This window comes from Bombus pascuorum, chromosome 10 (assembly GCF_905332965.1).
Source record: "Bombus pascuorum chromosome 10, iyBomPasc1.1, whole genome shotgun sequence".
Taxonomy (NCBI): Eukaryota; Metazoa; Arthropoda; class Insecta; order Hymenoptera; family Apidae; genus Bombus; species Bombus pascuorum.
This window is the reverse complement of record NC_083497.1, coordinates 9966830-9988187: the sequence shown is the minus strand read 5'-3', so window position 1 is coordinate 9988187 and position 21358 is coordinate 9966830. Positions and strand designations below refer to the sequence as shown.

Sequence of the window (21358 nt, the reverse complement as noted above, 5' to 3'; positions counted from 1 at the left end):
ATGTCAAGATTAATATCTGTTAGCTTCAAAATATATAGTGAAACAATATCTTCATTAGAAATCACGGAATTGATTTATAATCAATTCCTAATAACAGAATCGTTAAAACGTATCTTCAACATTCTTAAAATCATTAAACGAGTCTCCTGGGAAAATTTCGTTTCGCAATTCGAAATCCATCTATAAATATATATATACTAGTACGATGTACTCCATAAATGTATATCTATAAATCGATTCAACGTAGAGGCAGCAACTTAGTTGTCTTTACATCTACTAACAGATAAATAACAAAATCGACTAATAAAATCTATCTTAAACGCCGATAAGATAAATTGAACGGTTGATCATAAACATATTTCGTAATTCGAAATTGATCTGTAAATTGGAAAATCACTGAATCCAGCCAGTGTCTTCCGATTGGAAGGTGAGAGAAATTTTCGAGGAGGCACGAGCAGAAAATAAACGCGGAGGACCCCACCCCCGTAGAATTTTCTGTGGCGGTCCATTTTTGGGCTCCCCACCTTCGGCTTCGCCTCGATTACCCGCGTCCTCGTCGAGCAAGAAGCTTTACGAAGCACCCTCGGAACACTCGACTCGCGCCACTCTACTCGCTCGGGTTAGGTAAGTGAATTATCACGAAATTCTTCCCCGACCGATCGCTTCTCTTTTTTTAATCTCTGGCTGTTTCTACACCTCGTTCTCTCGATGCTCGACTATCTTTTGTTCCATGGATCGGTGATCGTGACGCGAGTGTGAAAGAAAGAAAGGGAGGAAGGATGTGGATGGACGTGTGCGTGAGAACTGGTGCAAAATTCACCAATGCGAGAAACTTGAGGATGTCGAAGATTTTCATCTTCGACGATGGAACGTTCGGTGAAAGAAGACTGTATAGTTGGACTAATCGTTGAATTTTTGTTACCACGAAGACTTATTACGCTACTAATGGAGCTGCTTCTTCGACTAACAAGCTTCAAGTTGAAAAACGCACGTAGAAAATACTTGACTTGCAACGAAACGGTGCCAGCCACGGAGAAGGCTCTGGAAGCGAATTAATCCGCTTTGGCTTCGGGGAGCTTCCGTCTCGAAGGTTTTTGACAAAAAACTGCTTTGGCGATGCTTGTAAGTAGCGTTAATCCTAACGTAACACCGCTTACCATTAACAAACGTACGTCATGTTAGTACCTCGTTTTACGATACAATTTTTCGTTGGCTATAATCAACGTTAAAATTTCAGATAACGAAAATGTTATAAATGTTAATGAGAAATCCCGAAAAGAGGAAATATTGTGGTCCACTTTGCGGCAAAAATAAACCGGTTGCCATCATCGAATCGTTTCGTTTACGTGTGCTATTTTCAACCGCTAACGTTTGCCTAGTGAATTCGACGAATACTGCGTATTTTGAAAAGCCCAACTCGATATTAATTATAATCAATCGTTACGATCGAATCATCCATCCTATCTGCATTGATACATCAAATTGTCTACGCGATTAAAGTATATTAGTGGTTTAAATGCTTGCAGGAAGACCAACGGTGTAAGGAACCGGAGCGCTTTTGCAACATATTAACCGCTGCCAATTAACAACAGCTCTGCTAACGCTTCGGGAATTTACTTTTGGATCTAACAAAACGCAATGTCGTAAGTAGCATTCGCATAACGATCTTTTTACACCATTAATATCCGTAGTCTCGCTTGAACCTTAAAGGCAACCAAAATTCATCCGCTAAACATCTAACAACGCCTGTTTGCGATTAAATAACCCGAGCAATTCGCTATTGTTATTGACCACCGAGAATGATGGACAGTGATGTCATTTTGGCACCCATGGGTAACAAAATGCCAAAACTTTCCAGATGCTATTAATACCCGGAAATAGGGTCGAATGTAGTCATTCAGCTATCGAATAATCGATTTAATGAATTGAAATATTCCCGTCTCTTCTACGATCCTACACCTTGTTTACATTCCAACGACTACGAAATATATGCATCGTTATCCACCGTGTAGCTTAGATGTCCCCAAAATTAATCCAGGTTTCGTCGATCAAAGGCCGATCGATCGGTTGATCGATATATTCGTCATAGGTTAACAACAATATCTGTGATATTGTTGCGATAAGTACACTGCTGACGTTTATGTAAATTCGTATGCTCGTGAACGTAGCGAAAGAAACGGAGCCGAAATGGAGATCAGATTCAGCGTGTTCGGTTAAACATCATCGCAAGTACTTCTACTTTGTATATTTTATATATCTGTTCATACGAGGTGCACTGTATAAATTCTTTACTCTATTCACAATTAAAAGGCTAATCGGGTCTTGGTCTATGTGCTTCCAATTGGAAAAATTGGGAATAACGAGTGAAATAAAAAAAAAAACATTTCCTATAGCTTGACAAATCCCAAGAACCGAATATGCAGGATCGAACCGCGAGATCGCGAGGTGGCGACGATGATTTCGTAAATGCTATTAATACGCGGCAGTTAGATCGAATGTCGGTCGTCGGTGGCGGCCAAGTAAAGCCCGTTCTTCTGGGTTACGCTCGTGCTTTTTGGACTCCTCGCCTCGCGGCCTCACTAACGTCGGCCGCCGTCCTCTCCTCGTCGTTCCGCGCATATTTATAGAGCCTGCCTATGGATGCTATTTCCGTAGACGCACCGATGTGCCCCGTTCCTCGTCATCGCGAAGCCGGACGGTATCATCTGCCGGATTATGACTCGCAGAACTCCCTACGATCGTGAAAATATGCAAGCCCATCGCCTACTTTATTCGCGGACCCATCCGTTTATTTTCAGGGTTAAAACGATGACGAGTCACAGCCGTGAAACATATGTATACGGTGGATCATCAAAGTATTCGAATTCATGTAGAGACCATGTATGAATATGAAGATCACAGGAGGTAGCGTCGCATTCTTGTTGGTCTTTTGATTTCGATAGCGCCTTATGTCTGGGAAGGGTATTTTAACATAAAATACGCAATTAAAAGAGCAGAGAATTTGCTAAGTTCAAAGATATATAACAATAAGATATAAAATGTGATTTATAATTCTTCTTACCCTGTTGTCTTCATATATTGTATATACGTGTCATACAAAACCTTTCGAAATTTCATTAGCGCTGTAGAGGCAATTGTCATGATTACGTTGACGTAGCTTGAAACAAAACCGAAAATGTATATAGAAATTACGAGATATATATTTAGAACGTGTATTTCATAGAGTTCATCGAAATATTTAAACGGTCAATTAACTATTATATCGAATGAGCCCATTTTTTGACGCTGATTACGTATTTAAGACTGTAAAACGTATACTAATTTTCTATCAAGTGTATGTTCACAGTGAGTGACTCGTAACTTCTATATAAATCTCCTCGCAAGTGTAAAAGATATATTTCTACGAGACGATTATCGCGTCGTAGAAGAACAAAGACCCCTTGCTATTTATCTGAAATCGATAATCTGATTTGTCTGTCAAGATTAAACCCGTTGATATAATTCCACTAACATCGGGAAATCGAAGTTTATGCTGTTTCATCGAACAGACAAACATCGATTGCCACGTTTCAAGTGTTTCGAAATTTTTAACGTCTAATCAGAGAGACCACTAGAAGCGGTGTTCGATCAATCGTTAAGAGAAAGGATCATGGAAAATTTCAGTGAACTCGATAGTTTCTTGAAGGAAGCCGGCAAAAGAAAAAGGCCGCCACCATGGACGCGATCAAGAAGAAGATGCAAGCGATGAAGCTTGAAAAGGATAATGCGATGGATAAAGCCGATGCCTGTGAAGGACAGGCAAAGGAGGCGAATATGCGTGCGGATAAGGTCAACGAGGAAGTAGGTGAATTACAAAAGAAGCTTACCCAGGTTGAAGCCGACCTTCAAGCCAATAAACAAGCCCTGGATCAGGCCAACAAGGATCTCGAAGAAAAAGAGAAAGCTCTGACTAACGTGAGTAACCTAATGTTTCCGTTAGTCTGTTACGATTAAGGATTTCGCCCTAGTTCTGTCATTGCTCCAGTTTACCTTGGACCAGGTCCAAGTCAATTTTTCGCCGAGAAATTTTATTTATATTTATACCGTAGTTTTATACCTTCGTTTTAAGATCGATGACTCAGTGTGACGCAGTTTTACGCTAGCTATGGTGCCTCGTAACACGAGGGATCATCTGTTTCGCCCTGTGCTCCCCTTTTTTTAAAAGGCCAATGAGTCACGAGAGCTTTCTAATTTCAGGCCGAATCCGAGGTCGCCGCTCTGAACCGAAAAGTACAATTGATTGAGGAGGACTTGGAGAGATCCGAGGAACGATTGAACACTGCCACTGCCAAGTTGGCCGAAGCTTCTCAGGCTGCCGACGAATCTAGCCGGTAAATGTTGAGAAAGTCAATAGTGAAACTATTGTACGATAGGTAGAGACGGAATTATGTTAACGAACATAATTGCAGTATGTGCAAAGTATTGGAAAACCGCGCGCAACAGGATGAAGAGAGGATGGATCAGCTGACGAATCAACTGAAAGAAGCGCGTCTGCTTGCCGAGGACGCTGATGGGAAATCGGACGAAGTATCGCGAAAGCTGGCCTTTGTTGAAGACGAGTTGGAAGTCGCTGAGGATCGAGTCAAGTCTGGTGAAGCGTAAGTTGCCCCCGAGGAATGTTATTCGTAAATAGATTGCTGCTTTCTACGTGTTTACATAAAACTTAACGATGCGATAGAATCCATAAGAATCCTTAGAATCTACAACGGTAGAGTGAGTACTCGCATCATAAATTTTAGAAAGTGAAACGAATCTCCGTTTTATTCTAATTACTTACAACAATATGAAAAATTCACAGTCTACTCGTAAATAATTGTTTTTACTTAAAACGTACTATTTGCAACGTTACAGCAAGATCATGGAGCTTGAAGAGGAACTTAAAGTGGTCGGTAACAGCTTGAAATCTTTGGAAGTATCCGAAGAGAAGGTGAGTTTGTCGATTTTTCACGGTGTTTGAGAACGCATTTCGGATAAACAATTTGACTGACTGGATTCGATTAGGCTAATCAAAGAGTCGAGGAGTTCAAGCGTCAGCTCAAGACCTTAACAGTGAAACTAAAGGAAGCTGAAGCTCGTGCCGAATTTGCTGAGAAAACTGTTAAGAAACTCCAGAAGGAGGTCGACAGGCTCGAAGGTAAAGTCGAAATGATTTCCTTTCGTTCTAACACCCTCTTTACTGGATTAACACCGTTTAAGCAGCGTATTTTCTTAAATAAGGAACGAATTTATTTCTTTACAAATATTTACTACTCCGTTGCTGCAGAGTGATCTCAGAGTACTTTGCACCGAATCTAAACGGGTGTCTGACGTAATTTGGCAAATTGACAGCAACGCTTCCGTTATTCAATTCTACTGGAATGGAATCAAAGACTCGTGGCCAATTTGTCAACCTTGAATAACGTCAAACACACTTTAGTAAATGCTGCACACGTCGCAAGTCGATTAATTATTACGAATATTTTCAAGTTACGTTGATAAATTTAGTCGAGCCGCGACTTTCCACTGAGTATGAGTAAGAGAGTGATTTAAAAAAAATATATCCATTTTTACTCGCATAAATTTCCTTATAGTTACAGAGATTGCGAAGGTAGTGTTCGTTAATAGATATCCGCGTTAACAAGCGACACTTTATCGTGCAACGCAACTGATTTTCTTTGCAGACATATTGCACCAGCAGAAGGAGAAACGCAAAACGATTTGCGAAGAATTGGACAAGACATTCTCTGAGCTTTCTGGCTACTAAAAAAAAAAAAAAAAATATCATCCATAGTCGTTTCAAATTTTCTCGTTTATTCCTGTACACGAAACATATTTAGCTATTTCTGTATCGTTATCTTCTCTCTTTCAAAGATACTTTTCCGCTTTAGCTGATTTTTTCTTCTTTTCCGCTGCAATAGCTTCCAAATTTGGGCGTAATTTTTACTTTTTACGACCGAAAAACCAACAAGGAAGATGTTAAAAGTGCATTCTCCGTTTTTTTTTTTTTTTTTTGCTTTTTTTCTTGCGTTCTCACGCTCATGTAAAACCGAAAATATCATTCTTTTTTATCGATCATCGTTCATGTTTAAAGTTCCGTTCGATTTAATTCTCTTGCGATTTCTCTTCTTTTTTCTTTTTTTATTTGCTATCCGATCACTGTTTCAATCGTCCGATTTGGGAGCGCTTTGCTTAGTTTTTTTATAAGAACAGATTAATTAGTACTTGTCGTTTACGTTAAGCATTGTCTATTAATATACGCGTACAAGAACACATGAACATACACACACAAGGCACTTAACAGAATAAAATAAAACAAAAAGCTTCGCACGTTTATGTGGGCCGTCGTACGTCAGGTACATTTACCAATCCCTTGTAAAACTGTTTTGTCTTAGACTCCTGCAAAGGTATACTATACCTCACGATACTTACATGCTTCGAGTAAAGTGATAAAGTATTAACCGCTTCGTTTAACATTTCCTTTCACACGATGCATTTTGTGTACAATTTCGAATTGTACGAGCACACTGACATACACCACGTTGTACGACATTCCTATATTTTGATCAAGCTATAAGTGTGCTTTTATTCTTTTTCTTTTCTTTTTTTTTTTTTTTTTTTCTTTAGGATGAATGTCGTTGCATCATAACATTTCCATCTAATATAACTTCTTTTTGCGTAGGGGTTAACATACTTTCAATAGCGAACAAACTCTGATGATCTCTATGTTCACATTAATTGCAAACTGTGACTTAGGTTCATTAAAATAAGTAGTGTATCGAACCGTGCTTGACCGGTAAACGAAAGCTCGTTGAACCGAGTTACCCGAAACGTTTCCAATTCTGAACGAAGTGCAACTGTTTACCGGGCAAATGCACAAGAATCAAGTAGAAAATTCGTAGGATCGTTCTTGATTAGATGTAAAACGAGTCGTTAGATGTAAAATGTTACTAAAATCAAAGAAGGAAATATATCAGCAATTCGATTATTTTATCAACTTTTCCAGACGAATTGGGCATCAACAAGGATAGATACAAGTCACTCGCCGACGAGATGGACTCCACGTTCGCCGAATTGGCAGGATACTAAGTTATTTCGATCTTTTGTGCTTCCTACTATAATTACAATGTCATGCGTGGGGATGGAACTGCAATGTTACGCATCAAGGACTCCAAAAGGCGACCAATCGTTGCACGATCGGCCAAAAAAGCACTGAGGCTGAGAACAGATCGTCGGAAATCAAATATTATTTGTCTAGTTGTACGACGTTACCGCGACGAAGATGGTCAATGTATGGAGATCCGTAAGGAATTTTACTCTGTTACACTGTTGTACGAAATATTACACCCAATAAACTGCTGTAATGTGGTATCTCGTTACTAATTGCAAGGACTTTTAGTAGATTTCGAATCGGAAAGCTACTTCTATCTTTAGCAGGATCCGTATCTGTCTCTTTCTCTATTTCTATATCTCGCTTGCTATACGGAATGTTTTATTAAAAGTATCGTCGTCGACTTGCAGCAAGGAGAGGTGAGTATAAAAAAATTCAATGATTATCAACTACATGGAAATAAAAAGAGATTTCTCGTTTATATGTATACGTTGGGAATAGACCTGCTGGATTTCCTTCTTTCTAATTTGAAAATTATCGTGACATATTTTTATAGAGGCACAGTTATATAAGATGTTTATTAGTCATCAATGTACTTATTAAATGTACAATGAACGCATAAATGTACACCGAATGATATATCAATTCAGGAGTGCTGTCTTGTACTATATCCTCGAAAATCATGATTAATCATACACACATTTGCTTATCTACTATTTACATTTGGTAATTATTTAGAAACGTTGCTTCGCGTGGTTGTGCATAATCTTTATACAACATTAGACTATTTCAATGGCCCGCGAGTACTCGGGATCACTTTATTTTCACAAATATACACACTTAATTAGACACGTATGACACCACCCACGGAAACATAACACTCAGTTAAAACTCAAGCATGCAACGAACAAAAATATACAAACTCATCTGTAAAACATGAATAATTTCTACAAAACAAGAAAAACATCCAAAACTCAGGTATTATGTAATTGTATATAATGTGTATCAAAAAACTGTAACGACCAAAGACAATGAACATGTTGATACAAAAGTTACGCTAAGATAAACTTTCTGCCGCAATCATTCTCGTTGTTAAAACTACGCATTATTCCGTGAAATACTTATCGTCCTAATGATAAAACGATAAAATACAAATGTATCTTGTGACGTTTACTTAACATTAGGATACTCAAATATTCTTTTTGAAACTTTATTGATACGGGATTGAATAAAATATCTTCTATGGAGAGAAACGACGTTTAAACTCTTAATATTCGGCTAACAAAGGGTAGATTTTATAAAACTTTATGGTTCGAATGATCAGTTAAAATTATTCAATTAATAACAATGTAAACGATATACCGATGATCTGAATATAACATTAGAGTATGTAGCCATCCTGTTGTTTCTAATAATGTCCCAGTTCTAAAATAATTTCTTTGATTACCATTTGATGAGTATAATTCCAATAAAATAAATAGGACTGCTCAAAAGCATAAAATAGCGAGTGAAAAAAGAAATCATACTGTAATTTCATGAGTGATAGGTCAGTTCAATTTGCCTAAAGACCATGTTATTAGTCTTGAATCTCTTTCATCGCGATCACCTTTCTGTAACGTTATTATCACTTAATATCAATTAATGTTACTAAAGTTTTGGCAACGCAAATATGCTCAAATTACTGAGCAAAGACGAACATAGAAAAAAACATTTCGATACGTATGACGCCAATTAACGTGAATCGAAATATATTTCCTCGTTTAATCAATATTCAAGATATTTCTTTCTCTAATACAATAAATAATGCACTACAAAAACTATAAAAACTACCACAGTATTTATCTAATATACAATCATTACCTATTGATAACATTATCAAAAACTTTAGACTATTTGGGCTATCAATTGCACGCAACACCACTCAGTAATGACATGGTAAATACAACTGTAATCTATACATACATCGATATACATATATCGATATAATTTGCATGATAAAAATTATAAATAAAATGAAAATACATGACACAGGCACATGCTCTATTCATAAATCGAAATATCGATTTCCACTCGAATTAAATGCAACTCCAATGGATCATGAGACTAACACAAAGATAAAACATTGACGCGTAGTGAAAAAAAATTTATAGCGAAGTTTATGGTCAGGATGCTTCTAGTTTTTCTTTCTGATGTGACGTATCGATATTATTTATACCTAATTCACTTTAATAATACTTACAAAATTCTCTGTAGAAGTGAATACAAAATATGACATTGCATAGAATGCATTGTCACTGCGTGCCAAATATTTCTGATTGAGAGACCATGATGACTCGTTGAAACAAATCTCATCGTTTCTACAATGTATTTTACATGATAGTAACATTGATGATAATAATAATAGTAAACTAATAATAATAATAATAATGGAATATATAAACGAGCATTAACATAAAATATAAGTTATCAAACGATATTTCCATACATTTCTTACTTTAATTACATCCCATATGAAAATATCAATAAATATAATAATCACCCTCGGTTCACATAGATGAACCTACGCTAAATTCTTCGAAAGATATCAAGAATATATCTATGTAGAAGGCAATATGATACACGAAATCCTTGAACGTTTCCCATTAACATCATTAAAGTTAACATAATCTTTTATATATCTTTACCATACAAGAAATCAAATATATGTTTGTAATAGACATATGTAACATTATATGTACATCACATACATGTATATATAATGCATACATATATATGTGTATATATTGCATCTACATAAATAAAACTGCATTGCAGATTTTAATGTTTTTGAAAGAAACAGTGAATACTTTATATTACATAAAAATGCAATATACGATTCTTAATCTATCCTTTCCACAGATTATGTATTATTTATATGTCTATAAAACAATGTAAAAATAACAAGTGCTGGAAATATATAAAAATGTAAGAAAATAAGCTGATCCGGTGAACGATAAAAAAACTAGAATTATAAGCAATGTCATATCTAGCTGTGATTCATAATCAGCATTTTTTTCCATAGATCAGTTACGCACGTTTTCCGGGTTAAGGCAATCGAAAGTACACAGTTGGCATATTAAGAGGAAAGTATGCAAAATCTGAATCGTATACCCAGGCAAAAGTAGACTCCTCTCTTTGCACAGGTCATTGGTATCTACAAAATTTCTCCTGGGGTCCTGTATATTACTTGTTTTATATATGTGTATATATATATATATATATTAATATATATATACATATATATATTAATATAAAGAACTTTCTTTTATAAGCTCAAATAACTTAATGACTTAATACATAGAATAATAATAATTTATAATAAAAGGTGTCATGATTTACGCTACAGACGGTCACGATGCAAAGAATTGTTGTAAACGCTGTACCGTTCTACGATCCAAAGCACACAGATCAAAATCGAATGTCTTTTTTGTGATCTCGTATTGACCGGTTTCTGCGATTACCTGAACAACTCTCTGTAACTCTTGATTATCTTGCAAAGTCATTATCTTCTGCTGCAAATCTTTTAATTGTGACACATAGTCTTCAGAAAACACTGGCGGATCTCCTATGTCTGAATCAACCAAAGTACTATTCGTTGAATCAGGGGCCACTTGTTCCGCTTCCGCCTCGATACGCTTCTCGGCGACTTGTTCCATAACACCACGATCATCCTTATCTTTCATATGAATAATTTCCTGATCCACTACGACTGGTGATTGACTTGAAGAGACGGGCTCCAAAGGAGGTGACGTCGAATGACCTCTATCCTTTTCTCTTTTAACCACATGATCTTCATCGCCTTTACTATCACTTCGTCGTTTCCTTCTACGGACTTCTTTTTCTTCCCCTTTACCTCCTTTAGATCTGTCCCTTTTGTTTCGGTCTACCTTATCCTTTTTAATGTCTGTAGGAATTGCAGGTGAAAGTGGTTTCGTCAATTCCGTCGGCGGTGTAGAGACCGTTAAATTCTCTTGATCTTTTTTAACTATAGGCACTAATTTTGACTCAGGGAAGGAATCGTCATCTACAGATGGCGCTGAATCGCTACTATCCCTTTCTGGCATTTCCAGAATTGAAAGGGAATTCGTTACTGAAATAGGCACATTATTTTGCTTCTCTGTTGAGGACTTTATCCTGTCGCGTTTTTCTTTCTTGTCCCTATCTTTGCTACTATCCCGTTTATCTTTTTTTTCTCTTTTTTTATGCTTGTGCTTCTGCTTGTCTTTTTCATTCTTACTGTCCTTCGCCTTCTCAGACTTCTCGGTCTTTTCAGATCTTTCTGTCTTCGATAATTTCTCATCCTTTGGCTTCTCACTCTCCTTCAGAGGTTTCGGCGACTTTCTCCCATCTTTGACCGATTTGTACTCTTGACTCTTATCTTTCTCAGATTTCTCTGATTTATTTTTCTTCTCGGCTACTTTTATAGATTCCTTTGAAGGAGGCCGTTCTCCTTCTTTATACTTATCCTTTCGTTCTTTATCCTTATCTTCTTTATGCTTTTTTTTGTCTTTTTTCTTTTCACCCTTAGAAGCATCGACAACATTTTTAGAACTATCTTTTACCTTGTCTTTTTCTTTACTCTTATCTTTCTCTTTTTCAAACGTTACTTTTTTCATTTCCTTCTCCTTTGATTTTGGAGAAACTGGCCTTTTTGCAGGAGGCAGAGACGGACTACAAGCTCTTTTTATTCCAGCTGATGGAGGTGATGGCGGTCTTTTATTAGAAGGGCTAGAATGACTCTTATTTCCAGGACTGGTAGACCTTTTTGATTTCTCCTTACTTCGATTTTTATCTTTAAGTTGCTCTTTGATCTTTTTATCTTTTTTATCGTCTACTTTCTCCTTTTTAGTATCTTTATGAGGACTATCCTTAGGCTTTGTTTTGTCCACTTTATCAGACTTCTCTGTGGTAATTAACGATTTAGAAGCCGAGGATCTATCTACTGGTGTAGACTTCTTAGTGTCCTGAGAAACTTTTGTAGGTTTCAGAGGTGTCCCGAATAATTCAGCAAAAGAACTTGTAGTTCTTGGTTCTGTATTTTTGTGCTTCTTCGACTCACTTCCACCCAACTTTGGTTTACCAACCATAGTTAATGCTTTAGGCTCGATTTTTTCAACTGAATTTTCAGAACTAGACACGAGAACCTAAACATATAATATCTAGTTTAATATTATAATTTATATAGGAAGATAAGAACGTATATAAATAAGATTAGATATACTTACACCACCACCCTTCAACAGTTTCCTTCTAAAATCATCTGAAGGATTATTAATTATTTCAGTATGTCTTATGACATTTGTAATCGCAGGACCACTAAATTGTAAGTTGAGGTCATATAAAATTTCTATCTTTTTGCTACCTTCATCTTTATTTTTTAAATAAATATGTATTGGAATCTCAAAACCCGCATAACCAGACTCTTTTAACACAAATGGTGGTTCTTTTAAGATTCTCTTTGGTTTTGAGAATGTTTGATGCAATTGAAAAACCACTAGAATATAAACCAAAACAAGTCAGAAGATTTGTATCTATGGAATTTCTATGCTATTTCATTAAAAGTATATTTACCTTTCTCAACATAGTGGTGAATATCAGCGTTGTCAATACCCCGCACAAATAATTCCCAATCATGAGTATAGCCCTGAGGGGTGGTACGCATACGTAACATTGATGAGTGTCCACATTCTAGTGTAATGCGAATTGCCATTCTCTCATACGAATTTTTTGATACACGCTTTTTCAAGGAAAAACAGAGAGAGCTAATTATGCGGGTAAACACAACAATTACATTACATTTTCATTTATCTCGTTACATGTGAATGAAAACTCTGATGAATTCTTAACTATTTGATCCTTTACAAACTATTTGTGATGTTGAAAATCATTGTCCAACAATTTATGCTAAATGTAAAAGCAATGACAACACTTCTTTCCTAACTTTCGTATACTTGAAATACTGATACATCGTTTGCTTACACTTGTTTTGTATGAAAATGTTGGCCACCTCATTAGAGCAGAATATTGTGATAAATTAGGATTTTGTTGGAGGCAAATCGCCTCGTTAGTACTACGATAATTCAAAAATTTCCTTTAAGCCAAATCTGATTCGATTATCAACAGGTAAACTCTACATCAACGAGAACTAGTCGCCATACTCGTTACTGCGTACACTAGACTTAAAAATGTACGACTGTGCTGCCATCTATAGGAAAACGCTATTGTCTGTCGAGGTATGTTCTAATATCAATCCTTGCTTTTGTACAATTTTGTTCAATCCTTGACTGAACAGATGATACGTTGTTTATTATTAGAATATACTATTCTAACCTAAAAGCTTTGCTTATTGGTCGATGCAAATTGCTCTTCTCCAATGTAAATTGTTGAGACATTAAGTACTAACCAGCAGTGTAGTATTTTAAGCAGAATTTACAATAATTTTGTTATTTGAAATAATAGATTAAAATGTACCTTTCTAAAAATTAATAAATATGTTAATATAAATAATCATTAATCGTGAGTAAATTTGCCATAAACATTAGATATCATATTTGAAAAAAATAAATCGAGTGGTATTACTTACAGGTTTTTAAAAGGAAAGGAACCTAGTATTTACAGTAACCCACTGGAACCTTAGTAATACAGCTGATTAGTAATAAAGATGTTATCTGCTATTGTAAAAGAGCACCAAAGCAAGCAAGCAGCAAGAAAGGAAAGACAAGGTAGAAGTAATAAACATACTTTTGATCTTCTATAAATTGACTATACTTACGAATAACTATATAGAACATTGTTACAACAGAGCAAAAGAGGAAAGAAGCTGTGCAAGCCGCAAGTAACTTGACACAAGCTTTAGTTGACCATTTAAATGTTGGGTAAGTTTTTGATGTCCTTTGACAAGAAACAATTACAGTGTAATTATTTTTTAAACAAATATTTGATCACATAGAGTGGCACAAGCATATCTCAATCAGAAGAAACTCGATGCAGAAGCAAAACAATTGCAACATAGCGCGACAAATTTTGCAAAACAAACACAGTCATGGTTGAATTTAGTAGAAGCTTTCTCTAGTGCATTAAAAGAAATTGGTGATGCTGAGAATTGGGCACGTAGCATTGAAGGAGATATGAGAACTATAGCAACTGCTTTGGAATATTCTTATAAAGGTAAACAACCAATGCGATCGTTTGTACTAATTACATTTTGTGCATATAACATAGAATTAATTATAAAAATATATATAAAAAATATAATTAATGCATTTATTTCAGCTACCCAAGAAGTACAAGGGACCAGTACTTCTTAAAAGCTTAAAAATATATATATTATATTAAAAGAACTTAAGAATAAGTGTTATTAAATATCATTATAGATTTTATCTTGTTTTTTGTTTGTATTACTATGTCTTAAAATAAATCTCATCATTTTTTCTTCTGTTAAGAATTTATTTACTTCATTGATTTTATCGAAGTTTGTTATTATTAATAACAACACTTTTGTAAGCTATCCAATGATATAGATTAGTAACATTTTTGAATACCAATCTGACCATGTTAGTTGAACAAGTTCAGACCACTAGCATATAATAATTGGCAATCATGGCGGCCGGTCCTATTGCTGAACGTAATCAAGGTACATGTCTATTTAAAATATTTAAATAAATATATATATTATAATATTTTGATTTTTCTTCTTATTGAAATTCTAATTGCAATTATGGAACGAATCTTGTATAATATATTAAAACTAAAAATATTGTGTTATGCTAGGTTATGTGTACATAAACACAATTTGTTGGTTAACAATTCTATATATATATATATATATATATATAATACTATATGTGTATATATATAGTAATTTTTTATAGTGTAAATAAAATATTTTATATCTTTTAGATGCCACAATATATGTGGGTGGATTGGATGATAAGGTCACAGAATCTCTTATGTGGGAATTGTTCGTCCAATCAGGACCAGTGGGTATGTAACAATATTATTATATCTGCTTTTAAATGAAACTAATTGAATTTGCTTAAAAATATTTTCAGTCAACGTGCATATGCCTAAAGATAGAGTAACACAAATGCATCAGGGATATGGGTTCGTAGAATTTATGGGAGAAGAAGATGCAGACTATGCTATTAAGATAATGAACATGATAAAATTATATGGAAAACCAATAAGAGTAAATAAAGCAAGTGCTCATCAGAAGAACCTAGATGTTGGTGCTAATATCTTTATTGGAAATCTTGATCCAGAAGTAGATGAGAAACTATTATACGACACCTTCAGTGCATTTGGAGTAATTCTTCAGACACCAAAAGTAATGCATGCTGCTAACAAACAATAATTAATAATAAGTGTTTGCAAAATATATAACATGTTTTTATATTTCAGATAATGAGAGATCCTGAAACAGGAAACTCCAAGGGCTTCGCATTCATAAACTTCGCTTCCTTCGATGCCTCCGATGCAAGTATAGAAGCAATGAACGGTCAGTACTTATGCAACAGACCGATTTCCGTATCATACGCTTTCAAACGCGACGCGAAAGGAGAAAGACACGGTAGTGCTGCTGAACGATTGTTAGCTGCTCAAAACCCGCTAAGTCAAGCAGACAGGCCTCATCAATTATTTGCCGACGCTCCTCCTTTGGCGCCACCTCCGATTCCAAATTCCAATACAGCGACTCATCAAGCTACTCATCATCCTCAACATCATGTGATGCATCATGGAATGGTTGTACCACCACCTCCACCTCCTTCAACACCAGGACCTCCAATGGGTCACCCACCACCACCACCTGTTCCACCACCGCCATCGAGTGGCTTTCCTCCAGCAAGTATTCCTCCGCCTCCTTTACCTCCGATGTCAATGGCCACACATCCTCCTTTACCTCCTGGAATGCCACCTCCATTGCCACCTATGCCCGTTCCAACATCTCAGTCGCAACAGACGACACCCAGAATGATGGCACCACCACCTCCTCATTGGGGAGTGAGTGGGCCACCTCAAGGTCAATTTCCACCTCCTCCGCCTCCCTCATCTACCGGAGCACCTCCACCTCCGCAATTTGGACAGTTTCAACCACCACCACCGCGACCTCCTCCAACATGGAGGCATCCACCACCTCCTCCTGTATCTCAGGGTGGACCACCACCGCCACCACCTCCACAATTTCGACCACCCTTCCCACCAAGAGGTCCACCTCCACCTCCACCACCTCACGATTCCAGTCAATATTAGATTTATTGTCTCTTCATCTTTACGATATCATCACTATTTAATAGCATAGTGTAAAAATTTGACTCTGTTCTTAACGTTTAAATACATTATTGTTGCACAAATCTGTATTTCGTAATACAATGTCTGAATAAATTTCTTTAATTTTAAGCCATGAGTTTCTTTCAATTTCTCATTCTTAAACTGCGAAGGAACCATAGATTGTGAAAATTATGAGAAATCGTCCACAATTTCTTTTTAACGATTACAAACGCGGTCATTTAATGTATCGATTAGAAGTCGCGTGTGAATAAGGACATGCCAAGCTCGTTCTATCGATTATTGCAAGCCTGTCCAGTTCAGTTAGTGATAACACCGAACGGACAAATGAGTGGCAGAGCAGTTGTCTTCGGGTATGTCATCGCGTTGAAAGGATTTGACGTCGTTTCGCGTACGAAATCGGACGAAAAATAAAAAAAAACGAGCGAACGCGAAGGAATCGTAAGCTTGTCGCGTGTCATCAACCGAGTAAGTAAGGGGAACAGGTGTCTGGAGTGGTAAATTAAGCGGCGCCGACGGCGCTATGCATTCTGAAAATAACGCGATTTTTTTTAGATCTCTCGTGACTCCATGTAGTTTCATCGATCCGTGCGACGCCTCGCTTGTCCATTACTTTTGAATAAAGTTAAAATGCTCTCAATATATTCCAGATATAGTTTGATATAACTATTCGACGACCGAAAGGAGAGAATCATGTTCAACTTATGATATGGCTCGCCTCTACTACGAGTGTAACGCGGATCTAAGAAACGATACGGAAGATAGCGAAACGGACAAACCATACGCGTGTACACCGGATAAATATTGTTTGTATTGCTGTTGCAACTCGCAGTGTTGTCTGCTGGTGCAAAGACGGCCACCACGACACTTTTGGGAAGCCTGGTACTTTTGGCTAGGCGTTGCTTTACTCGCTGTTTTTATCATATCTTCGGTAAGTGATCCTCGATGATCTCTGATCTTAGGAACGTTCGCATTATTGAAATTTCTAGAAATTTATTACGTAAACGAAACGAAACCTAAGAAATTGTATTTTTCCATATCTGTGTATCTCGTTTCATTATCAATCATCCATATCGTGCTCCCTTAGAATCGAAGTGGCGCGTTCGTTTAATTTCTTTAACGATCGCCGATTACTTCAAAGAACATTTTGATTCCCTCCCCTTTTTTTTTTTTTTGAAACTAGGTGAGCAGCTACATAGTCAGTAATTGCAGACATAATATTCAAGGTGTACAACTAAGACACAGCACGCACGGCAATCGACGAAACGATCGCGACAGTCGTCCGAGAAACAACCAGAATGAGATATCCATAAGCATAATCCCAACGTCGGAATTTTTTCCATCGCACAGGAAGATGTTCGTGATTGCTTCTCAACCGGCCGTAAATCACCTGAGTAAGTAAAAATATTGCGCGTATACCTATAGAACTACACCGTAAAACTCGGAGCATACTCTTCGTATGTTTAAACTTTCACGTCTGACCAGAAGGCAATCACGTACGGACACATCTTTGCACTGCATAATTACGTACGATAAAGTACGGACGATGTTAGCGTGGACGCGTTGCGTATCGAGCAATTAGGTTACAGAAGAGTGGTTAAAGCGGCTCGAACGGATGTTATAGAAGGACGAGTTCCAATGTAAAAAGTTTCGCAACATCGATGAAAGGGGGACAATCGCTTTAAATCTCTCCGAGATTCGATTAAAAGTTGGGGATGGCGCGGCGATCAGGAATAATTCGTGCAATTTCGAGCAATAATAATCTTGTGCATGCATTGATTTATATTGCAGCTCCTGTCGTTGCGTGAAGTCGTTTTGTTTTAACGGAGCGATTATACCAGCGAAAGGAAGCCGACGCGAAGAGTTGGAAGATCATCCCATGGCATTTTACACGGTAATACCTCTTAAAAGACAGCGCGTCGCATCGAGAGCTTTGATCGGCCGGAACATCGCGGCCACGTCATTATGTCGCGAGAAACATTTACGATAAATGCGTCTTTTTACTTAGCCTCGGGATGTAATAACTGGTAGCGGTTCGAAACACTCTGATCACAAACGACATTTTGAACAAATGAGAAACGATGTTACCGAAGAATACAGTCTTCTTAATGGCCAATTTGACACTGAAGCTACTTAGGCCGCGATCCGACTCCTCCTTTGGTTCATAATTTGCCACACGCGATGCATCCTATTAAAACATGAAAACTTCCGATGTATCGTTTGCGATTAAGCGATTCGCCGTTTTCCAATTTAACGCGGGACGCGATAAAAACAAAGAACAACGTAAAATTATAGGTTTGACGATGCTTTATAACGCGTAGAATCGAAAACAACCGGTGTAGTAGGATTTACTAAAAGATCGGGAAACGATGATTTACGATAATGTGTCCGGAGTACAAATCGTAGATCGGCATTGATTAGGTTCGTTGGGTCGTTTTAGCGCTTCTGAACATCGGTCGAGCATTTAGAATTTCTTAGCCGAAGACTCGCTTCCATTTGGCTGAGCACAGTGCAACCAGCCCGATCGAAACTCGTTCTCGAGGACTCGAATGGGCGTAACTCCCATTAACAATTAAGAAGACACGCTGCAACCTGGTCGACGTACCTGACTGGACGTACCAAGAGATCGGGGGCTAATTAAAAAGGACAATCGGGCGAATGCAACTCAAGGCGACGTGTACTCTCTATCTTCTCGCGCATCTCTCTTAATCTTTCTTGCTCCCTCTTTCCTCTTTTTTCGCATCTTTCTCTTTATCTGTTCAATTCCTCGTCTTCCTTTTCCCTGCGACTCGTTCCTGCCGCTTCTCTGTTTCCAGATCGATCCCGCGATAGCGCTTAATCGCGATAATCTTCGCAGAAGAGAGGAATTACGAAAAACTTTGGCGTTTATCGAACCCCGACAGCAAACACGCAGCAGACACATGCGCATTTCAGAATGACAAAACCAAAGATGTGTACTTTTCATCTATTCCCATTGCGATTTCTAAGGTATTCGGTTGGCGTCCGTAAGTCACGGGATACTCGGAGATGTTTGAACACGAATTTTAATAAAATAAATAAAATCTTTAAAATATAGCATAGTAATTACGATATCTGTTTATGTTTATCTCAAGTGTATCAATTGGCTTACGGATGCGAGTATATAAACCTTCTAATATCGAGGTGAGATTCGTGCATACTTCGAATCACCTTGAGAAAATGAAAGGATTCGATGCAACTTTTCATTGTCATATTCCATCTGCGTAATGACTGGCTGTGATCATGTCAATTCGAGGCAGCTACGTGGGAGTGAAACGTTTGCTATTCCTTCGTCGGAGCGTTAGTACGTAGAACATGGTTTGTCATGGACGTTTAATACGAAATAATAGCTTGTGTACCGGTGTACACGTATCGATCGCGACGCTTTACACTTCAGCTAAATTAATTAATATGCACCGAAAGAGAAACAGATACACGTTTGACATTTTGCACAAGTGTGATTGTAATTAGCTGCGTAGGATGAGAGTGGAAACTGCTGTCTGATATTATCATATAAGAAGTCAATGGCGGTGAAAAATTCTATAAATATACGATTTCGATGTGTTTGCGTTTAAATAATATTCACGACCTTCTTTTTTTTTTCATTATTCCACGAATCCCACGCTACAATGCGTTTACTCAAGACATCCATTAATAACGGCGGACCCCAAACATTTACACCTGAGAAACTCCAGTTCTCACGATTGAACCGTTGATTTAATTAAGAGTTAATTAGGCTACCTTCACCGTCGCGGCAGATGAAAATTTTTTTTCCAAACTAAATCCCAGCTCGGAAGACATCCTCTGTCTCGAGTTCAACAAAGTAGAAAGACGATAATTCAACCGTAAGAAGAAGATCCAGTTTCAACGAGACACTGCATGTATAAGAGGAATTTAAATTGCTTGCTCCTCACCTCGTTGAAATAGGTCTATTCGAACGATCGTCCGAACAGTTCGCGATACATCTCAATAAATTACCCGAGTGAAAGAAATCCTTGTGCTCTCGGTAAATCTTTTTACAGCGAACACTTGATTCGTTCGCGCAATAAGAAGTAGCAACGGAGAGCAGACTGCCGGCGACCTCGTTCGACTGTAACGAAGTGTCATTCCGATAACCCAGGCCCAGCTTTTACTGTCACTCGACGGATGACGATAAAGAAATGTGCAAGCAGCGGGGCTCTGCTTAATGTTGCATGGACAGGAAACCAACCGGGGAATTAAACTCTCGTCTGCTTTGCCGTTGGATGCCAATGACTACGATTAAGATGTTCAAACGACTCTCGATTACGAATCCTGCACCATCGATTTTTACACGATTTACCCCTTGACGAGAGGCTAAGATGTTTTAATCGTTGTATTTAACGTTTCGAAGAAATAAAGACGAATGTGTGAAATTAAACGAGGATTTTTATTTCGCTTTTCTGTTTCTCTGTTCGTTAACAGGTTTCGTCTCGCGACGAGTACCGGTGGAAGTTTCGAAAATTTCTCATTTCGGGAATTCCATTGGATCGAAGCAAAAAACAAATTTAGAATATAGACGAGCAAACCTGATACCCGAACGAATGAATTTGGTATTCGTTCGCGCGAATAAACAAGCTTCTATAATATTTATTAGAAAATACACGCGTTCTCAATGCGTGTAATAAATACACCAGCGTATACTATCGGTAGTACGATATTATTCCGTCAATGATTCGTTACATCTGGATGGACAGAAATATATCGTATCTCAACGAGAGATACGAACGTGCATACGATCTAGACGTTATTGTTCCAATAAATCGGCGGAGTTTAGGGGACTTTCCGAGGCAACTCTAAAAAAAAGTCACTGGAATTCTTTCACAGCGAGAGCATCGCGAGTTTCGACTTGTATAAACAGAGTGACAAAAA

The 21358-nt window shown here is 37.4% G+C and overlaps 5 protein-coding genes across 7 annotated transcripts; 4 read left to right on the top strand and 1 right to left on the bottom strand.

The window, feature by feature from the left end:
• Positions 1–439: 439 nt before the first annotated feature.
• On the top strand, positions 440–7398 carry LOC132911295 (tropomyosin-1). 2 transcript variants are annotated; one of them, XM_060967858.1, is made up of 7 exons: positions 440–624; positions 3664–3954; positions 4237–4370; positions 4449–4637; positions 4891–4966; positions 5041–5173; positions 5700–5905. In XM_060967858.1, the coding sequence occupies exons 2-7, from the start codon at positions 3715–3717 to the stop codon at positions 5780–5782; spliced, it is 855 nt and encodes a 284-aa protein (XP_060823841.1). In that variant the 5' UTR covers positions 440–624; positions 3664–3714; the 3' UTR covers positions 5783–5905. The 2 variants fall into 2 exon arrangements, with proteins under 2 accessions (XP_060823841.1, XP_060823840.1); XM_060967857.1 differs by lacking the exon at positions 5700–5905 and adding an exon at positions 7022–7398 and having other exon boundaries at positions 454–624.
• LOC132911293 (protein AF-9) lies at positions 7096–13357 on the bottom strand. 2 transcript variants are annotated; one of them, XM_060967853.1, is made up of 4 exons: positions 13145–13357; positions 12737–12902; positions 12391–12659; positions 7096–12309 (listed from the first exon to the last, which is right to left on the bottom strand). In XM_060967853.1, exons 1-4 carry the CDS (start codon positions 13175–13177, stop codon positions 10516–10518), a joined length of 2262 nt encoding a protein of 753 aa, XP_060823836.1. In that variant the 5' UTR covers positions 13178–13357; the 3' UTR covers positions 7096–10515. The 2 variants fall into 2 exon arrangements, with proteins under 2 accessions (XP_060823836.1, XP_060823837.1); XM_060967854.1 differs by having other exon boundaries at positions 12737–13357.
• Positions 13358–13465: 108 nt separating this feature from the next.
• On the top strand, positions 13466–14600 carry LOC132911297 (biogenesis of lysosome-related organelles complex 1 subunit 1). The gene is made up of 5 exons (XM_060967860.1): positions 13466–13681; positions 13751–13887; positions 13968–14040; positions 14115–14332; positions 14438–14600. Exons 2-5 carry the CDS (start codon positions 13827–13829, stop codon positions 14470–14472), a joined length of 387 nt encoding a protein of 128 aa, XP_060823843.1. The 5' UTR covers positions 13466–13681; positions 13751–13826; the 3' UTR covers positions 14473–14600.
• Positions 14601–14625: 25 nt separating this feature from the next.
• LOC132911294 (splicing factor 3B subunit 4) lies at positions 14626–16561 on the top strand. The gene is made up of 4 exons (XM_060967855.1): positions 14626–14798; positions 15065–15148; positions 15217–15491; positions 15566–16561. Exons 1-4 carry the CDS (start codon positions 14765–14767, stop codon positions 16412–16414), a joined length of 1242 nt encoding a protein of 413 aa, XP_060823838.1. The 5' UTR covers positions 14626–14764; the 3' UTR covers positions 16415–16561.
• A 120-nt stretch (positions 16562–16681) lies between these two features.
• Positions 16682–20867, top strand: LOC132911296 (uncharacterized). Its single transcript, XM_060967859.1, has 4 exons — positions 16682–16918; positions 17006–17381; positions 17634–17844; positions 18242–20867. Exons 2-4 carry the CDS (start codon positions 17160–17162, stop codon positions 18256–18258), a joined length of 450 nt encoding a protein of 149 aa, XP_060823842.1. The 5' UTR covers positions 16682–16918; positions 17006–17159; the 3' UTR covers positions 18259–20867.
• Positions 20868–21358: the final 491 nt, after the last annotated feature.